The sequence below is a fragment of the Vipera ursinii genome (genome assembly GCF_947247035.1).
Source record: "Vipera ursinii genome assembly, chromosome: 1".
In the NCBI taxonomy this organism is placed as follows: Eukaryota; Metazoa; Chordata; class Lepidosauria; order Squamata; family Viperidae; genus Vipera; species Vipera ursinii.
Window position 1 is genome coordinate 87,848,778 of NC_139512.1, and position 25,414 is coordinate 87,874,191.

The 25,414-nt window shown below is 41.0% G+C and overlaps 1 protein-coding gene across 1 annotated transcript in view; it reads left to right on the forward strand.

Annotated features, from left to right (window-relative positions):
* Positions 1-25,414, forward strand: part of NELL1 (neural EGFL like 1) — a gene marked incomplete at both ends in the record, with an annotated part of 577,617 nt that overhangs the window by 96,261 nt on the left and 455,942 nt on the right. Inside the window, one exon of the mRNA XM_083355288.1 lies at positions 17,294-17,444. Within this exon, the coding sequence (XP_083211414.1) occupies positions 17,294-17,444 (151 nt within the window). The remainder of the gene's footprint in view (positions 1-17,293; positions 17,445-25,414) is intronic.

Genomic DNA, 25,414 nt, shown 5'->3' on the forward strand with positions numbered 1-25,414 from the left:
ACCCATTCCATTCCATTTTCAGACACTTATCTTGTGGATGTACTGGCAAAATGGATGGGAAAAGGTCTGAGGTGAATACATACTTTATCTCTAACTTTTCATTGGATTGAAAGAATAAAAGCTCAAGCATGTTTTGATTCAATTTAGCCTATCTAAGCAAAAAAATACTCTGGAAGGATTGCATCATTCTAGGCAAGGTTTTTACACTTATTATTTAAAAGGGTGATCTCCTATCTAAGTATTAAGTACTTAGCCAACCTGATTTAGGTAAGATTACTTAGATGTTGCCACCTTATAAACACTTCTAGTCATATTTGCCTGATCTCATAGAGCTAAGCAGGACTTGGTTAGGATCCAGATGAAAAAAACAGAACACAAGGCTAGACTTGGAAGCTAAAATATCTTAGAAGACAGCAATAGCTCACTAAAGGTAAAGGTTCCCCCGCACATGCGTTCTAGTCGATTCTGACTCTAGGGGCCAGTGCTCATCTCCGTTTCAAAGCCGAAGAGCCAGTGCTTGTCTGAAGACGTCTCCGTGGTCATGTGGCTGGCATGACTAGATGCCAAAGGCGCACGGAACGCTGTTCCCTTCACACAGTAGTGGTCCCTATTTTTCTACTTGCATTTTTACATGTTTTCGAACTGCTAGGTTGGCAGAAGCTGGGATGAGTAACAGGCGCTCACTCTGTTACACAGCACTCGGGATTTGACCCGCCAAACTGCTGACCTTCTGATCAACAAGCTCAGCACCCTAACCCACTGAGCCACCGCATCCCTAATAGCTCACTACTTAGATATTATTATGAAGTCTTCGGGAGTTGAGCTTGAGTAGAAAATACTTTTACTTGCTTTACTTAACTTTATCTTGGTTAACCCAATAGGTATAAAACTTGCTCCTGGGTGAATTAGCATGTGATTAAAACTATTAATAAAACCTGAGACCAAGTGTTTCTCTTGAGATATGCTGGTGATACCCAGATATCCAGCAGCATACCCAGATTCAATTAAGACTCAAGTTCATTCTTTCTTTTCCAGGAAATATCAGTTTAAGATTTCTTAAGTAATCAAAATTAGCAGGGTGAGACACTTCACATAAAGCATAGCTCTTGGTGCTGATGATTGAATCAGACGGATCTTTTCACCTTTTGATTTTCCTTTTCCAGAGTCAGGAAAGAGGGAACTTACTGTACTTTACAAAATGATGTGTCACAATGCAAATCCAATACTTTGAATGTATACACAATTTCATTTCTAAAAAAGGAGATCATGCTGCATTAAAGCAGGTTAGAGGTTTTGATTAAAACACACAAAGAAATATAAAAAGAATGGACACACGGTTGATATATAAAAGGGCTGGGAGAAGACAATATTTACATATAAGAAGAAGACTTAGAAGAAGTGAAAAATATTTCATTTTTCCACTTTAGAAAATATTCCAGAGTCAGTGCTATGACAGAGTATTAGTATTGCTAACTATTTATTAGCAACTGCTTATTTATTTGACATAGAAGCTGTTTGAATGAACATGAACTACCTAAAATGCAAAAACACGGAATCTAAGCATCTGGTTAAATCATAAATCAAACAATCAACCAGACCTGCATAAACAACCTACCCTAAGCTAGGGAACTATTCATAGGGAACTATTCAGGTTTAACCAGTGCTTTTTTTGTAAAAGAAAAAGGTGCTGGAACTCACACATGTCATACAACCTGCCTTGCCTACCCTACAAGGTTCCATCCAAAAAAGGTGCCGGAACTCCGTTCTGAGCGTTCTATGAGAAAAAAAGCCCTGGGTTTAACAATAAACCAAGTAGTTGGGACACAAACAGCAAGAAATTCCCAATGATTGCAAGGATTGGTCAGATCTATAACAGGAAGATGATTATATATTATTTGAAATCCGTAATGTATTTTTACTTTGCTATCATTCACCATTTCTTCTATATCGAACCATCTCATCATCCATTGCATTGACACCTGTTTTAAATGGAAGGATCTTCATTTGCATTTCTACTGTTCATAAATAGAAGTACCCTCTAGGCGTATAGTAGCTATAAACAAAAATCCGGTTTTAGATTGTAAGAAACTCTAGAAAGTTAACTATGAGTTAAATGGATTTCAATATATATATCTTATGAAAACATTAACATGCCTATAAACCACCAGGCATCTGAGTAGATTATTGTATAAATACAACAAAATATAAATAAATGAAAATGGTATGGTAGCGAAAGAACAGCAGATCTTTACTAAAAAGGACTCTAGTTTTTGTGTTTGTGATTAAATGAAATAAAGAAGGCCATAATCCAAACTTTTAAAAATTAAATTTCATTTGTTGCAATTAAAGAAAATTAGTCAAGTGCATTGCTGGTTATGGAAGTAATTAAACTCTACAAATTAACCTTGATTAGGCTATCCTAAATAAAAAGCTGGCTTCAATCTTAAAAGGAGCATCTTTGAAATTTCACAGTTCTGCTGTACAGTACATTTTGCTTTCCAATTTAAAAAGAGCTCTCGTGTTCCTTTTTTGTACTAGCAGGAATGGCTTGGTTTAAAAAAGTCTTGGATAGGAAACCATTGTAAATAATGAGTTGTGTTGGTACGGATACTAAAATATGTAGAAATTGCTTTCTCAAAGTAGAATTATCTCACAGTGAAATAGGCTCCTTACCTGCTAGGTGGCTGGAACTGTAACACGGGGCTTTTCAACCGGTGGTATGTGTACCATCGGTGGTACTTTGGCACATGGCAGGTGGTATGCAGCCAGGCCCAGCCTAGCCAAGTTTAGAGGGGGAGGGAAAGAAGCACAGTGCAGGACTTGCCACGAGAGAGTCCCCGGAAGCTGCAGGGCTGCAGGGGCTAGACACTTCCAGCACACCCTGAAGAGAAGAAGGGGGGGTGGAGATAGAAAGGGATATAAAAGGAGGAAATTTGGGTGGGAGAGGGAGAAAAAAAAAGATGCAGCCTTGGGAGGGGGAAGAATCAGCTGGAGCTGCACCAAAGAGAAAAGAAGGAGGAGGTGGAGGGGCGAGAGAGGAGAGGATAAAAAACAGATGGCAGTGAAAAACAAGCAAGAAACGCAGCTGGGAAAGGTCACCCTGTGGGAGGAATGAAGAAAGGCAGCATCCCCTGAATGAGACCAGCAAATGGCCCTCACCCACTTCAAACACCCTTGGACTCCGGGGGAGGGGATGCAATGGGCAGCATGAGAGTCCATGTTACCTGTGCTATGCCGCCCAGCCACCCCCCCAGCCTACCCGGTTTCGGCAGACAGCAGCACGCTCTCTTCACCACATGGAGAGACTGGGCCGGGTGAGGCGAACTGGAGAAAAGGGAGGGGAAGGAAGGAAGGGACAATAAGAGGGAGGGGGGGAAGGAAGGAAGGGACAGTGAGAGGGAAGGAAGGAAGGAAGGAAGGAAGGAAGGAAGGAAGGAAGGAAGGAAGGAAGGAAGGAAGGAAGGAAGGAGATTGGAATGAGAAGCAGGGAGGCAGGGAAAGAGGGACGTGGAGATGGAGGGAACAAGGAAAGAAGGAGGGAGATTGGCATGAGAGGGAGGGAGGGTCTGAGGGAAGTCCTTCTTTAGCACTTGGCCACCAGCAGCCTTGCTGCCCTTTCGCCATCCCCTTGCCCTCTCCTCCTGGACTATTATGATGGTCTCCCATCCTATTGCTAAGGATGCTTTGGTTATTCAGTAATTTTATATAGTTATCTTCTTTTATCGTTGAAAATCTAGCTATTAGATACATTCCCAAGTATTTAACTTTTTTGACTATTTGTAATTCTATTTTTTCTGACATTTCGGGTTTTTTTTGTTTATCTGTAAGATTTTTAACTATCACTTTAGTTTTTTCTCTGTTTATCTTCAATCCTGCTATCTCTTCAGACTGTTCTATCTTTTCCAATAATTTAGCGATCATCTCTAAAGGTTCCTCTAGGATGAATACCAAGTCATCTGCAAGTGCTTGCAGTTTATAAGCTTCACCTTTTATTTCTAGTCCTTTAATTTCTGTGTCTTGTTTAATATTTCTATTTAAAACTTCCAAAGTTAGGATAAATAACAATGGAGATAGTGGACATCCTTGTCTTGTACCTTTTCTTATATCAAATTTCTCTGTATAATCTCCATTTACAATCACTTTTGCTGTTTGTTTGCTGTTTGTTTCAATCATATTTATAAAGTTTTGTCCAAAGTCCATTGTTTTTAATTGTTGAGTCATAAATTGCTAGGAAACATTATCAAATGCCTTTTGAGCATCTAGAAATACTAGTGCCAATTGATTCCCTGGATGCATTTCATAATATTCCAATATGTCCATTATTTTTTATTTGTCACTTTGGTAGAAATCCATTTTGATCTGGATGTATAAATTCAGTTAAAAGTCTTTTCAGTCTCTCCACTATTATTGAAGTAAAAAATTTATAGTCCACATTTAGTAATGATATTGGTCTGTAATATTTTATCTGTGTCAAATCTGAGTCTTCTTTTGGTATTAAAATAATATTTGCTTCTGTCCATGTAGTTGGGAGTTTAGCCTCCAAGAAAAGTTCATTACACACATCTTTCAATGATACACTTAGTGTATCTTGTAGACATTTATATACGGTAACTCTGCTGGTAGCCCATCTGATCCCTGTATTTTTTCATTTTTTGTCTTCTTATAGCCTCTGTCAATTCTATCACTGTTATTTTTTCATTTAACATAGTTTTGAGGTTTTCTGAGACTTTTGGTAAATTATTTTTTCCATAAATTGAATCGTTTTCTCCCATGAAATTTCTTCTATATCATACAGTTTCTCATAATATTCTTTAATTATCTTTTTTCTTCATTTTTAAATTGTAAACAGCCTTTTTCATCTACTAAACTGTTTATCAATTTTTTCTCTCTTTTTTTAATTTTGTAGGCTCTTCCTGGTTTATTTGCATTTTCAAAAAAGTTTTGTTTTGCTCTTTAGATTTGCTGTGCCAATTTTTCTGATTCCATTAAATTTAATTTATGTTTTATTATTTCCATTTGTCTTTTCAGTATTTTCTTTTGCAGATTTATTTGTATTTCTAATTCTAGTTTTTTGAATTTTTCCCTTAACAGTAGATGTTGTTGTCTTTTTTCTTTATTTTTTTTCACCATATATGTTATAAATACACTTCTAAAATATGCTTGGGCTGTATCCCATACATTTTGTAATGTTCTATCTTCTTTTTTATTTTATTTTATTTTTATTTTCTTTAAAGAAAAGCTCCATTTCTTTTGTTGCTAATTCTATAAAAAAGTTTCTTTTAATATGGATTGGTTCAAGGTCCATCTTAGTTTTTTTGGTATTTCTTTCCACGTCATGTTTAAAGGATTATGAGTCCTTCGGGAGATAGGGCGGCATATAAGTCCCAATAATAAATAAATAAATAAATAATGGTCTGCCCATGTGCCTAATTCTGTCTCAATCTCCTGCATATTGGTTCTTAATTCAGGCCGTCATCCAAATCATATCAATTCTGCACCAAGATTTATGGTTATTTGAATAGAATGTGTATTGTAGTTTTTTGGATTAATTTCTCTCCAAATATCTTGTACCCCAATTTCTTCTATCATGTTAGAAAAAGTCTTAGGTAATTTTTTTCTTCCTCTTTTTCCTGTTTTGCTACTTTTATAGTCTAATGTCCCATCTACTATTGCCTTAAAATCTCCTACTAGGCAAATATTTTGGTATTCCATTTCTACTATTTTTCTATAAAGGTTTTGATAAAATTCTTCTTGTTTATTGTTTGGTGCATATATTTCTATCAAAAGTATTTGTTTTAATGTAAAAATATTTCTACCATCACAATTCTTCCTTCTTCATCTAAAGAGTCTATTGTCATTTTAGAGTCTATTGTCTCTTTGATGTATACAGCTACTCCTCTTTTTTTGTTGCATTGATGCATAATAGAGTTTCCCAATTTTGGGGTATTCCAAGTTTATAGTATTGTTTTTTTATATTTGTCTGTTGCAAACAAATTATATCAATATTTAATTTCTGTAATTTTTTAAAGATTTTGTTTTTTTTTTGATGGGGAATTTAGTCCATTTATGTTCACTGAATTTTTTTTGTTTTTTTTTCTCCATTTTGTTTACTTATATTTAGGTCTTTTTGATCTCATTGAACTCTGCTCTCTTGCCATTTCCTCACCCTCTTGATCTGGCTTCTCTTTCTCTCCTGTTTGTATAGTTGTTTCTTCTGTTGTATGTTATGTCCATTTCTGGCCTTTTCTATCCTCTTGTTGATGTTGTACTCTTTCATCCAGGAATGCTGTTTTTTCTTTGTCAAAGTCTTCTGCCTTCCAAACTGAATCCAATCAGTATATGGTATTGTTCCAGTTGATTAAGATCCCTTCTGGCATTAACCATCTAAAGTTTACACCTTTTGCAATTAACTTTGTAGTCAAAAAGTGATATTGTTTTTGGGTGTCTCTTATTCTCTTAGTGATCTGTTTCAACACAATTTCTTTGTTTTTATATTGTAATGGTTCATCTCTAACTCTTCTCAGTATCTCATCTCTTAATGTTTTCTTTATAAATCTTATGTGGACTTCTTTGGGTAATTTGTATTTCCTTGTGTAGCTTGAATTCATTCGGAATAGTTCATCTATTTCCATTTGTATCTCCACTCTTTCTGTTTTTAGGGCTTCCGCCAATAGATTAATAATCACTTCTGCTATATCTTCCTCCTTGTCTTCAAGTATATTTTGAAATCTTAGGTAGTGTACAGATTTCTCCATTTCCAAGAAGCAACTGCTCCTTCTTAGCTTTGATTTGCTTGTTCTAATCTTTCATTTTCTTCCATTAATGCCTACATTTTTTATCAGTTTCTTCTGATTTGTTTTCCATTGTCTGAATTCTTTGTTTATCTTTGGCAATAATTTGTTGATGAACATCAAATTGTGTCTTTATGTCCAGCATTTGCTCATTTAGCTTATCAAAGTTGTTTTTTATCTCTTCATGATTTTTCTGTATTGATTCTTGAATTAGCTGTAATGTGGTTTTTTGAGAGTTTTGTTTTTTCTCAGTGCAGCATTGTTTCAATAGATCCCTGAATTGCTGGGCTGGATGTTCCAAAAGAAGGTGCAGAAGAGGTTTTTTTTAATATAATTTTAGTGAGATTTGGTGCACTCATTTTTAATTGAGCAAGTTTTGTGAATCTACAAAGAGAAAAAGAAAAAAAGCCATCTGCCTTAGGCTATAATCCAACTGTGAAACAAGCTAACTGCTTTAGGCTAATCCAAATTTTCCAGTTAGTTTAAAGATGTAAAAAGCTCTGTGTTTCCCAATAGTTTCTATTGTAGTTATATCCAGGATCAGAAGATATAATTGTAGAGAGTCTTTTCTAGCTTAGAGTCACACAAAATTCTTTTGTTTACAACAGGTGTTGTTTCAAGGTCAGGAGTTTCTCTGGTTCTTTTAGTATTTTAGAATTGTTGTAGTATCTCCTTTCACCACTAAATATTCTTATTGACTGTATTGTCTATATCCAGACTTAGAAAAATTCTGTTAAAGTTGCTTTCTCACAGAAATTAGATAAGATTTTTTCCCCATGTCGTTAAAGTTAACCAAATTTTCTTTAAATCAGTCCCAATTCGATTTTTATATATTCTTTTGTATTCCTTAATTTTGTTTCCCCATTTAAAATTTTTCACCGCTTTTAACTCCCTTCTTCCTAAATCTTCTTGTGGTCTTTGCTTTGGAAATTTTATCCAATGAGGGGATCTCTATTTCCAAGTCCATAGGGAAGAGGAATAAAAAGAAACAGTCTCACCCAGTTCTCAGCATGTTGTTGACAATCAGCTGTTTGGCGGCATGCCATGGCATGCCACAGTTATCCACTTTTTTCCTGGTTTTCTATGACTTGGGCTGCCTGTGCATTACAGACAGCATTTTTTCTGTCCATTTGAAGAGGTTCCTCAGTTTGTTTGGGCCCACTGCCATCTGCTTCAAGCTCCCAAGTCTTCCCTTCTTCTTTGTCACCTCTCCAGGGCAACTTTCTGACCCCTTGGGGTCTCCAGACAGAACGAAATCAGGCTAGGAAGCCAGAGCTCCAGTTTCTTTCACCTGTCTCATCATGACATCAAACTGGAAGTCCTAAAGCTTAGTTTTTAAAACAAGCAAGTAAGCAAATACATAAAAAACCTCCAGAGAACATTCTTTTTGAATTACCTCAACTAATCGTAGAATGAATGCTTGGCCTCAGTCCAGTATACAGCCCTACTAATCATACACACATATATAGAATGAGAGAGAGAGAGAGAAAACACATTATATTACATGCCATTAGATAAGCCAATAACATTTCTGAAGTCATACAGGTAGTCCTTAACTTACAATTATTTATTTATTGGCCGAAATTACAATGGCACTGAAAAAAGTAACATATGACTGTTTTTCACACATAATGACATTGCAGCTTCCCCATGGTCATGAGATCAAAATTCAGATGCTTGGCAACTGGCATGTATTTATGACAGTTGCAGTTCCTGGGGTCATGTGATCAGCTTTTGCAATCTTCTAATAAGCAAAGTCAATGGGGAACCCAGATTCACTTAACAACCATGTTACTAACTTATCAACTCCAGTCCCAAAGATGCTTTTCCAAAAGGCAACTGGCCTTTCTTGGTTTTTTTTCCATCTTGAAAATGTTTTGCTTCTCATCCAAGAAGCTTCTTCAGTTCTGACTGAATGGTAGGGAATGGAAGGCTTTTTCCAAGGGAAAAAAAATCTAAGAGAGTCCAGTTGCATTTTGGAAAAGCAACTGTTGTGATTCAGGGTCAGCCTGTGGGTTCGGCAGTTGGGTCGGATGACTCAGAGGAGGAGGAGGGGGGTGTTGAAGACCTTGCTGAGGGGGTTGAAGATCTTGCTGATGAGAGCCCTCAGCCAGGCCCCTCCCACTTGGTCACCACAGAGACCCAGCTGTGTGAGCCTGACAGCATGGATGAAGATGACCCACAGCTGGTCCTGTTCAAGGACGCCCGACGCAGGAGGCAGTCAATTAGGAGTAAACAGAGGAAGGCAATGGGGCTTCTCGGAAGGAGGCAGAGAGAAGCCACGCCCTGAACTCTATATAAGGGGAATGTGTGGGGAGGGCTGGTTTGCTGAAGGCAACCGCTTGGATAGTTCATGTTTCTTAAAGCTCCTGTTTCTTGGTTCGTGTCTTGTTTGTTTTTGTAGCTATAAATTTGGCAGGCTTAATTCCAGCCTCTTGCCGTTTGTAAAGGGGTTGTCCCTGCTTTTTCTGCAGGGCCGGTAGCAAGCTGGTACAGAACAGCAACTCTGGGACAACCACGACCTGGATAATTGAAAATCTCCATAGACATTTAACAACTAAAGTGATTCACTTAATAACCATGGCAAGAAAGGTTGAAAAAGGTGGCAAAACTCACTTAACAACTGTATTGCTTTGCAATGGAAATTTTGGGCTCAATTGTGGTTGTAAGTCAAGGATTGCCTGTATTGAAAGAAAAATCTTCACCAGGGTCCAGTCCAAGCTGCGAATAAACAAAATGGAGACTGCTTTAGAAAAGAAGTTTGGAGTTTATTGAAGAGCAAAGCCAAACAGAAGCGTGGCTCTGGGAAAGCTGACCACATATTGCTGGGAGTGGTGGGTTTCTATACCTTCTGGGGTTCTTATGGTTGTTTCCTATTCCTGTCTGAGGCTTTGTATTTCCTGTGCCATGTACTTTGACCTGAGTCTGAGTGTGCCCTTTTGGTATTGGCGGGTTAATCCTATTATGTCCCCAAAGGTCATGTCTTTTAGAGTTTGGGTGGGGTATGTAGATTTTAGAGGTCTTTGTCTTCCTAATCTCATAGCTTCTAGCTTCCTGGCCCCAACCTTCCTGAATGGATTATTACATCTGCATTTCTAAAAGCTGGTTTCTTCTGAGTTATCTGGCTGGGGAGAGGGAGAAGTTCCTGCCTTTTAAAGATCTTCTCCATTATTCCTTTGGAGAAATATGTTCTGCCTTTTTAATATTTCCCAAAATATTTCTTTCTCTGGATTCTTCCCATACCTGTATCACTTTTTTTCTGATGAGAATGACATCTTCACAGGGAATGTCCCTGAAAGGTGGGTGATTTTTTCTCTCTCCTTTCCCTCGAGTATGACCTATAAAGCCCTAAATGGCATGGGTCCGGATTATCTTAGGGAGCACCTGCTGCCAGCATCCACTTCCCATCGTCCTGTGTGCTCCCACAGGGAGGGCCTTCTCAGGGTCCCGCCGGTCAGGGAGTGCCGGTGGGCAATCACCAGGGGGAGAGCGTTCTTGGTGGGCGCGCCTGTCCTATGGAATCAGCTGCCTGTGGAACTCCGGATCGCCCCCAACCTTCGTTCGTTTCGCCAGGACCTAAAAACTTGGCTATTTGATTTAGCCGGCCTGGACTGAGGGATTTTAATGGTTTTAAATTTTACATTTTAAACTGTTTTGGGGCTATTAATTTTATTTTATTTTAATTTGTACATTGCACTGTTTTAATTTGCCCTGTAAACCGCCCTGAGTCCTTCGGGTAAAGGGCGGTATATAAATCGAAACAAACAAACAAATAAATAATTTACAAAGACCCGATTATTGTTTGGGGTAAATAAGAACTGAATATTTGTATCAGTGAATTTTGTCTATTATTAATATAATCAAGTTCGCCTTTGTGCAGGAAAACAAGCATGTAATCATTAAGCAGCAGTTAATTGAATGTTACGAAGAATATAGTATATATTTTTTTTACCAACTTTCTTTGGCCTGTGTTCAAACTTCTGCATTTTTGCCAGTTTACCTGTATGCTGAATGTAGAGCTACATGGTTAGAGCCACCAAGCAAACACTGTATAGATAAAGATAAGAGGCTAATACCCTGAAGGTGAGGCTGTCTTAACCTGATTGTTTAATGTTACATTCAGAAAGGTATAGGTATGTCTTCTGTAAAATGGTTATTGCAGCAATCAATATAGTGTCAAATAGGAGGCCTGGAGCTCTGATCTTTTTGCTTTCTATTCAGTTAGTGGCCTCAAGCAAGGACATGTCCTGCATGCAGAAGAGCCCAGGTAGACAGAGAATACTTATAATCTGTTCCCTGAATTTCTCAAGACATCCGTGGTTTTCCACAATATATGACAATCAGTCAAAACCCTTGGAAGATATGCAGAGTGACCCAGAGTGTTTGCTGCGATATATGATTGGTAATTGATGACATAAAGATTGAAAGCTAATTCCTGGCTTGTACACTGCTGATTATCACAATGCATTCTACTTCCATGCTTGGTCCAGAAGCTACAATGAATGGCAGCCAAGATGCTGGGATCCAGAGAATTCAAGGTGGAGTGTACAGGATTTTCTCCTTCAGTTTCGCCTCCAACTATCACAATTCTGTGAGGCAAGCAGGGCTAAGAGCAGCTGACTGGCTCATGGTCACCCAGTGAGCTTTTATGCTTGAAAGTAGACATCAATTTGGAACTTCCCAGTGCTACCTCAGTAGCTTAACTCCTATAGTTTCCTGGCTTTGCTTCTGATGTATAAAGTATTAAACAATTTATGGCCAGAATAAAAAGAACAGATTGCCTTCTAATCTGTTCCCAGTAAAATTCACAAAGTGCTTATTATTACATCTTCATGGTGCTTGTGGAAGAATAATGGCTTGTTTACATTACTCCAGCACAGATTTATTCGCTCTCAGGGGTGCCCCCCTTCCTGGGTGCGACCCGCCTGTTTCTTTATTTCTCCTCTTGATGACGGGCCCAACTGTTGGGACCCTGAGAGATGGTTGGGTAGGGAAAGGAAACTCTTGTATAAATTTAAGAAGAGGCTCCTGGTTTGTTTTTTATCGAAATATTTTATAGGGTTAGGGAGGGGGGAGGGTTTGAGGTCTTGGTTGGATTTTGGGGGGTGTCCACGATTCGCTGGTCAGGCCAGGCCTGGAATAGATCACGGTCGGACAGGGCTTGGGCGAGTTGCCTCCAGGGCCCGGGAGCGGGGTGTGGGACTACCTATTCCCACAACATTAGGGAATGGCAGCAGGTGTTCGAACAGAGGGCCATATCAACATTCGGGAGTGCGTCCCCGCTGTCTTCAAGCGGTGATGCGCTCTGACCCTCTGGTTTCGTCCCGTGGGCCCGGGAACGGGGATGAGCAGCCACCTGAGCTCAGGCTTGTGTATTTTAACACCAGGTCCGTAGTTAATAAGTCCCCTCTCATCCATGATTTAGTTGAGGAGGAGCGTGCGGACCTGGCTTGCATTATGGAGACCTGGTTGGGCCTAGAGGGAGGTGTCCCTCTGGTTGACATTTGCCCACCGGGTTTCTGGGTGCTTCACCGGCCTCGCACTCAGGGTAGGGGTGGGGGTGTGGCAGTAGTTGTGAGGGAGACCTTATGTCCGCGGGAGGCCACCGTTGTCCAAATAGCCGGGTGTGAGTCTCTCCTCATGAGATGTGGCCGTAGGGCTCAGTTGGGCTTGCTGCTGGTGTACCTTTCACCTAGTCGCATAGCAGCAGCCCTGCCTGAGCTTCTCGATATCCTCTCGGGGTTGGTGATTGAGTTCCCCAGATTTATAATTTTGGGTGACTTCAATCTGCCATCCCTGGGGGGATCATCTGAGTTAGTTCGGGAGTTCATGGCTTCCATGACGGCCATGGACCTGACGCAAGTAATTCAGGGCCCGACTCATGGGGGGGTCACGCATTCAATTTGATTTTTCTATCTGGCCGGTGGTTAGATGATCTGGGTGGGGGTTCCCCAACTGTTACGCCCCTGTCATGGACCAATCATCATCTCCTGCGGCTGGTCTTCTGTTTTGCCAATCCCCATCATGGGGCTGTTGAACCAATTAGATGGTTCCGCCCCAGGCACTTAATGGACCCTGAGCAGTTCCAGGCGGCGCTTGGGTCCCCACCTGCCGCCCTAGGTCACAGCTTGTCCGAGGCCTTAGTGGAGGCCTGGGAAAAGGCTGCCACAGAGGCACTCGACCAAGTTGTACCCATGTGGCCCCTGACCGGGTGCAGATCCCAGTGGGCTCCGTGGTTTTCCGCGGAGTTCCGGGAGATGAAGCATCGGAGACGGGACCTAGAGAGCTGTTGGAGGTCCAGCCGGTCTGAATCTGACCGATTGCGACTAAGGTCCTTTACGAGGTCTTATCTCGCGGCGAAGAGGACGGCAAGGTCAAATTACTTTGCTACCCTCATCGCGTCTGCAGATAATCGCCCGGCCGCCCTGTTTAGGGTGACTCGCTCCCTCCTGAATCAGGAGGTGAGGGAGGAACCCTTGCAGGGTCGTGCCGAGGAGTTTAGCCAGCATCTGTCGGACAAAATTGCTTGGATCCAGACCGGTTTGGACTCCGACTGGGCAGAGTCTGACGGTGAGAACATGGGTGGTCTTGTTGATGTCATCTGGAAGGAGTTCGATCCTGTGACTCTGGAAGAGGTGGACAGGATTATGGGGAGCATGAGCTCCACCACGTGTTTATTGGACCCGTGCCCCTCCTGGCTGATATATTTGGCTCGGGAGGGGACACAAGGCTGGCTCCAGGCAGTGATAACTGCTTCTTTGAGTGAGGGTAGTTTTCCCACCGCCTTGAAGGAGGCGGTGGTGAGACCCCTCCTCAAGAAGCCTGCTCTGGACCCAGCTGTGTTAAACAACTATCGTCCGGTCTCCAACCTTTGCTTTCTTGCGAAGGTTGTTGAGAGTGTGGTGGCACAGCAGCTTCCTTTGTTCCTGGAGGAAGCTGATTATCTAGACCCATACCAATCGGGCTTCAGGCCCGGGTACGGCATTGGTCACGCTGGTGAATGATCTCTGGCGGGCTCGGGACAGGGGCTGCTCTTTTGTCCTAGTCCTATTAGACCTCTCAGCAGCTTTTGATACCATCGACCATGGTACCTTACTGAGGCGTCTTCGGGGGTTGGGAGTGGGAGGCACCGTCTTACGGTGGTTCTCCTCCTACCTCTTTGGACGTTCGCAGTCGGTGTTGGCAGGAGGGCAGAGGTCAGCCTCGAGGCCTCTCATTTGTGGAGTTCCTCAGAGGTCAGTCCTCTCGCCTCTCCTGTTCAACATCTATATGAAGCCACTGGGTGAGATCATTCGTGGTTTTGGGGTTGGGTATCATCAATATGCTGATGATACCCAGCTTTTTATTTCTACCCCAAACCACCCCAGTGATGCCCTCGATGTGATGTCCCATTGCCTGGAGGCAGTTCGGGTCTGGATGGGGAGGAACAGGCTTCGGCTCAACCCTGACAAGACTGAGTGGCTGTGTGTGCCGGCGTCTCGGGAAATTCAGATTATTCCATTGTTAACTATGGGGGGTGAGATATTACCCCCCGTAGATAGGGCTCGCAACTTGGGTGTCCTCCTAGACTCACAGCTCTCTTTGGAAGATCATATAGAAGCTGTGACTAGGGGGGCCTTCGCCCAGGTTCGCCTGGTGCGCCAATTGCAGCCCTATCTGGACCGGGATGCCTTGTGCACAGTCACTCATGCACTTGTGACCTCCCGTTTGGACTACTGCAACGCTCTCTAAATGGGGCTGCCCTTGAGGACTACTTGGAGGCTCCAGCTGGTGCAGAATGTGGCTGCGCGAGTGGTTGTGGGGGTTTCCCGATACTCCCATGTAACACCTCTACTCCACGAGCTGCATTGGCTTCCGGTTGTCCTCCGGGTAAGATTCAAGGTGCTGGTTATGACCTATAAAGCCCTAAATGGCATGGGTCCGGGTTACTTACGGGAGCACCTGCGGCCGGCATCAACTTCCCTTCGTCCAGTGCGCTCCCACAGAGAGGGCCTCCTTAGGGTGCTGTCGGTCAAAGAGTGTTGACTGGCGGCCCCCAGGGGGAGGGCGTTCTCTGTGGGCGCGCCAGACCTTTGGAACCGTTTACCGGTTGAGCTCCGGATGGCTCCCGACCTTCGCTCCTTCCGACGTGACCTAAAAACATATTTATTTGAACAAGCTGGCCTGGTCTGATGGGTTTAGGGGTATTTTAATATTATTGTATTAACTTATTGAATTTGGCTGTAGTATTTAATATTTTTTTAACTTTTGTATATTGTATTTTATTGTATTGCCCTGTACACTGCCCTGAGTCCTTCGGGAGAAGGGCGGTATAGAAATTAAATTATTATTATTATTATTATTATTATTATTATTATTATTATTATTATTATTATTATTATTATTATTATTATTATTATTATTATTATTATCTCACCATTCAGACCCTCTCTATGTGAATATTTTTTCCCCAGTTTCCTTTTTCCATTTCAGTGTACTTGTTTTTGTATCAATTTCATTATCTTTAATACCCATCTTTGCATATATTTTTTATTTATCTTATAAGCTGCCTTGAGATGTAATTGCATAAATGGTGTAGACATATACTAAGTAAAAACAATTCTATATCTTAGAAAGAGTAGTTACCATGATCCGGGTGTTTTATTGTAAGGAGGCTGCTTAAACACACACATGCAACACACTTGCCTTTTGGAAGTTCCAGCTGCAGTTAATGTTGCTTAAGCAGGCTTTTGTTCAATTTGGGAACCTGCCTTGAGACAAAATCCAACATTACAGGAACAGATTTTCACTTCTGCTCTGGGACTTGCTCATCTGTTCTGTTTTGTTCTTCTTCCAACTTGCTGTTGAGTTTCCCAACTACAAAGAACAGGTTGGGATTTTTTTCCAGCATATGTGGGGCTGCAGGAGAAAAGGAGAATTGCCCCCTTTTCTGTTTTGCTGGCATGAGATTTTCCCCAGCAGAAAATTTACCAAAATGGTATGTCTGGAATGTTACTGTTACTACATACGGAATTAGAGTCAATTCTTTGGCCTTGAAGGAAACCGCCCCCTCCCCCCAAGAAACTGTTAATGGAATTCAGGAGTGGTACAGGTAGTCCTTGAATTACGACCACAATTGAGCCCAAAATTTATGTTGCTCAGTGAGACATTTGTTAAGTGAGTTTGCCCCATTTTATGACTTTTCTTGCCACAGTTGTTAAGTGAATCGTTGCAGTTTGTTAAGTTAGTAACATGGTCAAGTGAATCTGGCATCCCATTGACTTTGCTTGTCAGAAGGCTGCAAAAGCTGATCACATGACCCCAGGACACTGCAACTGTCACAAATATGAACGAGTTGCCAAGCATCTGAATTTTAATCATGTGACCATGGGGAAGCTGCAATGGTCATAAGAGTGAAAAACCCTAACCCTAACTATTAATTGAACTGTCGTTAGTTGATGATTACCTATACTATATAATTAACATAGCCTCCTCCCCCCAAAAAAGCTAGGATATGAAAAGCATTTAAACCAATTAATCAATGCAACAGTTTGTTTTCCGGACTTGTGGGTGCTCCATCACTAGAGGTTTTTAAGAAAAGATTAGACAGCCATTTGTCTGGGATGACCTAAGGTCTCCTCCATTGAGCAGGGGGTTGGACTAGAAGAACTGCAAGGTCTCTTCCAGCTGCATGATTGTATGGTTTTATGATTTTATGAAAGAATGGGTAAAAAGGTGAGCAAGTCATGCTATCATTATCTGCTGCTTTCATTTTTGTTGTTTTATTTCTCATCCCAAAGAGACTAAAGGGAATGTGACCGAAAGCTGAAGGCAGTGGGAATGATGTGCATCTCTAAAACATCAAGTTGAAGTCTAATAAATACTGCATGAAAGCAATACTTGGCTTGTGTAAACAGAGGAGCCCTCAAATCGATTGTCACTCCTGTAGCTACATCACCAATGATCATGTATTAAATCTATCGTAAGGGGGGGTGGGGGAGTGGGGAGGTAAGGATGCTAAGAGAGCATTGCTGGTAAAAATAGATCTCTGCCAGTGCATCGGAGTCAGAGCAATTTCTTTGGCTTCAATAGAAAGGGAGGGAAATAGACATGGTAGTAACTTTGAAATTTCAGTTTTGCCAGTGACTCAGGGTTCAGCCAGGCCCTCTAAATTTGGGAGCCCATTATCTTGTTTCCACACACCTCATGAATCAGCAATGTAATCTGCCCATGGCAGACTTGAATAAGTTCAGCATTTCCTGTCAGAAACTCTGTCAGAAAATCAGTAGATGCCTGATTGTGAACTTGTCAGGGGGACAAATGGGTAAACTGATAAAGAGGATGTTTTCACATTGTAGCCAAGTATAGCATTAGCAAAAGAGAGGCAGGTTTCTCAGAATGGAAATTATTTCCATGGGGAATGAAAATATGAACCAGTCCTAATGGTTTCTAATGTGAAAGGTTTAGTGCTATGTCTCTCTCTTTTTTTCCTCTTACCTCACTATTTTTATCATTCTTTTTAGCTGTAGATAGAGAAATCCATGCAGCATCCCACACAAATGAGAAATTAATTCAGCTCTTCCGGAACAAAAGTGAATTCACATTTCTGACCACCATACAGCAGCAGGCATCAACTTCTGGAGTTATTCTGTCCATACGAGAGTTGGAACACAGGTAAGCAGGAAACCTGTCTAAATAAGTGATGGCATCAAAATGTGTTATGATTGTGTTATTACATTACAACCACAAAACACGACGTTTCTGTTGTAATAGATTCCTGGATCATTGTTTTCTCGTTAAACAAAGTTGCAGGAATGTAATGTGTTCAATATGCGTTCCTTATGTCTGCATGGCACTCTGCCAAACAGAGAAATACACTAGACCTACAAGCCTGTTTTTTATTTTAGCGATATGCCATTTTTATTTATTATGTTCAGTCTATAATTTATTAGCTGTTATTCAGAAAAAGTTAATGCAAAGCAGTTTATCTCAAGAAAAACTATCATGTGGATAATCCATAAATACTAAACCGTTACCATAAAAAACTAAACTTTTACATTTAGTGCACCATATTAACAGTAACAATATCAGAAGAGAAACAGATTGGATTCACTTACATAATCAGTGCCATAGTCAAGGGGGAAAAAGGAAGTTAAATTTATTTATTTATTTATTTAATTAATTAAATTTTTATACCGCCCTATTCCCGAAGGACTCAGGGCGGTTTACAGGGCAGCATAAAATACAATATAAAGATAATATAAAATTAAAATAGATTAAATTAATTAAGCCCAACAATTAATATTAAAAGCTAAAACCCCTTCATTTCTCTATTAAACTAAGGGATGGGCTAGTATTTGAAGTAGTGTTCTTTCAAAAGTAGATGATATTCCTTACAATGAACAGAACAGGAGCTGAACATGTTATTGGGTTGCCAGGGAATGATCAGGGACATGGTACCTTCTAGAGACCCATATTAGGTTTCTTGCCTTTAAACTCATTTATGCTGGCAATACCAAAAATCATAAAACTGGACAACCATTTGTTTAAAATGGTATACAATTTCCTGCCTGAGCAGGGGGTTGGACTAGAAGACCTCCAAGGTCCCTTCCAACATATTAATATTAATATTATTATTATTAATAATAATATCAATACTAAAAGCTTCTTTTCCTTTGTGATGATATAGTTATCTTCCCCATATCTAAACAAATCAAACCTTTTTATTACAGTCTTTGACCAGCCTTTATATTAAAGAGAGTTTGAACCAACCATTTGTTATTGGGAAAGTTAAAATATAGAATAATAAAACAACATGTCTAATTAAAAGTTGTATAACTTGGTGAAGATATTTGACCACCTGATATAAGAATGTGGGGTTAGCATGCCTTAAAATGATAAAATAATAAATGAAAAATTTATTGGTGTAGCCCTCGTACTTGGAAATGATTGGGATGATCAGAAGGCGTCTTGGGGTATCATGAAAAGTTCACTGTATGAATGAATGTTTCTGCTTCTCTGGTTTGTATAGATACCCTGTAGTAGATAGCTTTTGTCTATTTAACATTTAATGATAAAAATGAAGGGATCAATCTTATACACAATAAAAGTATTTCAATTTATTTTAATAGCTTGAGGCAGAAGTTAGAACCCTTGTATCATCATGCATTGCTTTGTGATTGACTTCATGGATATTAAATTTATAAAGATGACGTAGTCCTCTATTTCTTGCTTTAGTTCATTTTATATCTTGGGTTTTTAAAAACTAAAAATTAGATAATTGTTAAATGTACCTGGAGTAACTTTTATATGACAGCTTGCTTAATCTAAATATAATAATATATTTTAGAAGTATTTTTATACTCTTGGAAAAGAAAATGTCATTGTTCTATCAATAGGATCAGATTTGAAATGAAATGTAATTAAGAGCAGAATATCAACAGATACTGCTAGGATATCTCAATACATTTGGAGACCATCAGAGAGAAAAAAAAACCTGTTGTAAAGAAAGCCAAGTATCAGATAGATGAATGAGCTGGAAATAAAGATTTCTCATTTGAGCCCTTGATCCTTGCAATTAGCAGTTTTTATCATCTGAGGATATGGTTTTGTTTCACTGTGATTAATTTAATAACCTCAGGTTGTATCAAGCAGGGATCCTAAATACATTTTTAGTAATACATTTCATTGAAACAAAGAGATTTAGGCATGTTCTTATTGTACAGCTGCTGAGACAGGAACATTATTTCTGTACTCTACTCCCTTAGATTGTGTGAAAATTCATAGGAAATTAAAATGAATGCTTAGCAAAAAAGAAACTAAACAATGGGTAAGAAATATATCTGTTCTTCATATAGCTGTGGATTCCAAGTCTACTTCGCTCACATGGACAATGGATTTATTACACTTGGATATATATTCCTTCTCCAAATCAATGTAAAGATGTATGTGAAAACCTGCTGCAAATTTAACCCTTTTCTAAATTTCCAGAATGTACGGCTCATGGATAAATTGAGTTTTCCCAAGTTGATGGTTATGAAAAAAACCACACATTAAATACAGAATTTTTTGTAGTTTAGTTTAGTTTAGTTTTATTTGATTTCTATACCGCCCTTCTCCCTAGGGACTCAGGGCGGTTCACAGGGCATATATAAATAACAATACAAAAGTTAAAAGGATATTAAATCAGTGCCCGATTAAAAACAACAATAATAAATACTAAAAGTCAATTTAAAACCCATATTCCCCCGTCAGGCCAGACCAGCTAATTCAAATAAGTGGGTCTTCAACCCGCGACGGAAGGATCGGAGGTCAGATGCCATCCGGAGCTCAACCGGCAGTTGGTTCCATAATGCCGGAGCGCCCACAGAGAAGGCCCTCCCCCTGGGGGCCACCAGTCGACATTCCCTGACCGGAGGCACCCTGAGGAGGCCCTCTCTGTGGGCACGTACTGGGCGGAGGGAAGTTGACGCCGGCAGCAGGTGGTCCCCGAGGTAACCCGGACCCATGCCATGTAAGGACTTAAAGATCATGACTAGGACCTTGAACCTCACCCGGAAGACAACTGGTAACCAATGCAGCTCGCGGAGCAAAGGTGTAACATGGGAGTACCGGGAAACTCCCAAGACAACTCTCGCGGCCGCATTCTGTACCAGTTGGAGCCTCCGAGTGGTCTTCAAGGGAAGCCCCATGTAGAGAGCGTTACAGTAGTCAAGGCGAGAGGTCACGAGCGCATGAGTGACCGTACACAGAGCATCCCGGTCCAGATAGGGCCGCAACTGGCGCACCAGGCGAACCTGGGCGAAAGCCCCCCTAGTCACGGCCACTATGTGGTCTTCCAGAGTAAGCCGTGAATCTAGGAGGACTCCCAAGTTGCGCGCCCTATCCACGGGGGGTAAAAGCTCACCCCCCATAGAAAGAGATGGAACATTTTGGATGTCCCGGGATGCCGGAATGTACAGCCACTCAGTCTTGTCAGGGTTGAGTTGAAGTCTGTTCCTCCCCATCCAGACCCGAACCGCCTCCAGGCAACGAGACATCACAGCGAGGGCATCACTGGGGTGGTTTGGGGTAGAAATAAAAAGTTGGGTATCATCGGCATATTGATGATACCCAACTCCAAAACCACGAATGATTTCACCCAGCTGTTTCATATAGATGTTGAACAGGAGAGGCGAGAGAACTGACCCCTGAGGAACTCCACAAACGAGAGACCTAGGGGCCGATCTCTGCCCCCCTGCCAACACCGACTGCGAGCGTCCCAGGAGATAGGAGGAGAACCACTGAAGAACTGTGCCTCCCACTCCCAGTCCCCTGAGACGCCGCAGCAAGATACCATGGTCGATGGTATCGAAAGCCGCCGAGAGGTCTAATAGGACTAGGACAGAGGAATATCCCCTATCCCGAGCCCTCCAGAGATCATTCACCAGAGCGACCAATGCCGTCTCCGTGCTGTACCCGGGCCTGAAACCCGATTGGTAGGGGTCCAAATAATCCGCTTCATCCAGGACCAGAGGGAGCTGATGCGCCACCACACTCTCAACAACCTTCGCAAGAAAGCGAAGGTTGGAGACTGGACGAAAGTTGTTCAATACAGCTGGGTCCAAGGCAGGCTTCTTGAGGAGAGGTCTCACCACCGCCTCCTTCAAGACGGTGGGGAAATAACCCTCACTCAAAGAAGCAGATATAACCGCCTGGAGCCAGCCTCGTGTCCCCTCCCTAGCTGCATAAACCAGCCAGGAAGGGCACGGGTCCAATAAACATGTGGTAGAGCTCAGCCTCCCCATAATCCTGTCCACTTCATCAGGGGTCACAGCATCAAACTCTTCCCAGATAACATTGACAAGACCGCCCGTGTCCTGATCGCCAGACTCTGCCCAGCTGGAGTCCAAACCGGTCCGAATCCGAGCGATTTTATCCGACAGATGTTGACTAAATTCCTCGGCACGACCTTGCAAGGGATCCTCCCTCACCTCCTGATTAAGAAGTGAGCGAGTCACCCTAAACAGGGCGGCCGGGCGATTATCTGCGGACGCGATGAGGGTGGAGAAGTAATTACACCTCGCCACCCTCATCGCTGCGAGATAAGACCTAATATGGGTTCTTAACCGCAACCGGTCGGGTTCGGATCGGCTAGACCTCCAACAACTCTCTAGGCCCCGTTTCCGACGCTTCATCTCCCGGAGCTCCGAGGAGAACCATGGAGCTCGCTGTGATCTGCACCGGGTCAGGGGCCGCAAGGGTACAACCCGGTCAAGTGCCTCAGTGGCTGCCCTTTCCCAGGCTTCCACTAAGGCATCCGCCGAGTTGTGAGCAGTGGAGGCAGGTGGGGACCCCAGCGCCGCTTGGAATCTATCAGGATCCATTAAGCGTCTGGGGCGGTACCATCTAATTGGCTCCGTACCCCCACGGCGGGGGGTGGCAAAACGGAAGACCAGCCGCAGGAGATGATGATCGGTCCATGACAGGGGCATAATAAATGGAGAGCCCCCACCAAGATCATCCAACCACCGTCCAGATAAAAAAATCAGGTCAAGGGTGTGGCCTCCCTCATGAGTAGGTTCAGAAATTACTTGCGTCAGGTCCATGGCCGTCGATCTTAGGAATCATACTGTTCACAATAATACATTACAGTACATATTCTGGTGCATCTTTTATGTTTATATTTAAACCCCTACTGGAAAATAAATTTGAATCTGTCCTTTTGCTTCTATTTTAAAACAGTATGTTGTGCACACTGTCATTGAGACAAAAGAAACTATATTTTTGTTTTTAATGGAAGCTTTTTTTCTCCATTTGTTCTGAAGAAAGTCCATTCAACTCTAATATGTATATGAAAGTATAAGTGAATATACCTTCCTAAACATATAATAAATGAATGTACATGTGAATATATAGCACTAGACAGCCTTACAAAAATCATTGTTCAGATGGATTTTGTACAGTGAATCTTATGTTGATTGGTTTCCTAAGTGCTAATATGGTTTGGCTTGATGCAGAAAATTGTGCGAACACTGGCCTCTGGAATTTATAAAATATAATCTGTGGCCTAACATTTTGTATAAACCCACTTGAGTTTTTTAAAATGATTAACCTAACCATGGTTTACCAGATTATGAACCAGGCTAAATGATTACAGCTATAAAGTCAGTTTTAATTTTAAATTTTATTGACCCCAAACAAGGAAAAAAATAATACATGTGAACTAAAGCTTAAACACTAAAGGAATGTATTAAAATAGAAAGCTGTAAGTAAAATTAACTGTTGTTGCACTATTAAGCATCAAATTGCTTAATTAATTTGGTGATCCTTCTGGAGGCCTGAAATGGCTGGTCTGAGGAGAATATTCTCGTCCTCAGAGCTACCATAACTGTGAGTTAGCAGAAGCTTTATTAGGTCAGTTCACCAAGCTCCAGAAAAAAAAACCAGTGCAAAACCAAATGATTCTATTTCCCCCAACAGACAGGGCAAATTCCCTTCCAACAGTGAGGATGGCAAAACTTTAAACTGAATGAGAGCAAAGACTCTTGTGTGAGTTGGCCAAAGAATATTAGAAGAGGGAGAGAACTTTTCAAAAAGATATTCCTTTTACAAGGCATGTGATTCTGCTTAGGTCTTACTGAATATTGTTGTCAAGAGACTGTTCTTCAGCTCTACCAGAACAAGTGAAGTCAAGTGAGAAAGGTTAATCCAAAGAATTTTAAAATCTAGTTCAATGCCTAGCTTCCATGGTAACAGAAAAATTTCCTGTAAGTTTTCCTATAAGGTAAGGGAAGCTTAGGAGGTTCCAGTGAAAATTAGTTTGAGCCAAAAATTCAGGTGGCCAAACCACATATGAATTTCTACAACGATTAGTCCAGATTAATCACAAAAGAAAATTAAATACATTTTGGGAAACTTGCAACTGTGTTGTAAAAAGACAGTTTGAACAAAACTTAAATCATGATAATAGCAAATCTGTGTTCTGCATACCAGGTGGCTGATTACCTTAATTCTAAATATTTTCTCTTGCAGCTGGCAAGTTATTACCACCACAGTTAGCATATTGTAGGATAATATTTGAGAATTTGTGGGCCTGAGTAATGACAGCCCTTTGTTATTTCTTCTGGAATACTGGAGGGTAAAAAGAAACACTGAAATATTTAAAGACCTTGATTTCGTCAATACTAAAACTGTTAATTTTCCAGGAGAGATAGCAGATGACAAGCCTTTTGGAGAAAACAAAACACCTTTGGCTTTATTATAACTGGGAACCAGTTTTTCCTTTGCAATAATCAGGAATACGGGATCCATTATTCTGTCTCAGGTCAATTTATCTTGTAGAAAGTTTGGCTGCATTGTCCAAATTGCTCAATGGTCTGTTGGCTTGACCCTACGCTGGGGCATAGAATAAAATAATTAATATAAAAGATAAAAAAAGAAAAGGAGTCAAGATGCATATTTGTTTTACTCACTTTTCAATGGGGATTAAGGATAGAAAGCCTCCCCCCATCATAATACAGTGAAGCTGCATTGAATTATTTTTTTAATGCATTTTTACATAGCAAAGACTTTGGACCACAGAGAAAGCAACCCATTTCTCCCAAAATCTATCTCTAGGGACAACATAAAGGATGCCCCAGATTAATGACTTAAGTAATTATTAATTAATTTTCTATCCACAATAAATAAAACACTGATCAATGGTCAGTCTCCCTCCCTGAATCTGACTTGCCTTTCTACCAGGATGTTGATTTGCACTAAGCAGTCAGTTGTCTGTGGCATGTAGCTATACTCAGTCAGATGATACGGCATTAATATATCCAATTCCTCTCCGAATTATTATAGCTGCAAGGTCTAAAGTAGTTAGAATGCATCTGCCATTATATTATGAAGTCATACCTTGGAGACAGAAAAAGAATTGGATGACTTAATGTAATCAGTTGCAGCTTCCTGGTCCTAGGCTAGGGGCAGGCAACCTCGGCTCTTTTATGACTCGTGGACTTCAACTCCCAGAATTCTGGGAGTTGAAGTCCACGAGTCATAAAAGAGCCGAGGTTGCCTACCCGTGTCCTAGGCAAACCAGGCAATAATTATGAAAGAGGTGGGCAGGTGAAAAGGGACGCGTACTGTTTAATGGAAAAAAATAGTTAAAAAGACAATCAGAACATAAAATGTTTTTTTACCTTCCTGAACAGAATATGTTTTACCATTTTGCAGCTGTATACTTTTGCAAATATAAAGCTTTGCCTCAGTTTTTATAGTCTGATTACGCCTCACATCACTGCACAAGCAGCTCATATGCTATCTTGAATTGTGCTCTAAAGATTGTCCCCTTTCCAACCGCTGTATCTTTTCCAATATTAATGACTGCTGAATATACCATTGAACCTATTTCTTTCTGTTTCAGCTTTCCCCTTTGCTGCCTTTTCATTTTAATTGAGGTCTTCTATTGTAATCCAGGCTATCCTGCAGCACTTCTGTTAACTCAAAATTTGTAAATAGATGCCAGTTCTGACTCACGATTTGGATGAATTTCTGATTTGTGTAGTCTTTTGAAGGCAGGTGCAGCAAAAGAGTAGTTTTTGTGATCAGCTTGAATGTACAGGTCGGGTCAACATTGACTGGATCAGTGGTGCTTGCAGCAGGAAATAATAAAGGAACCA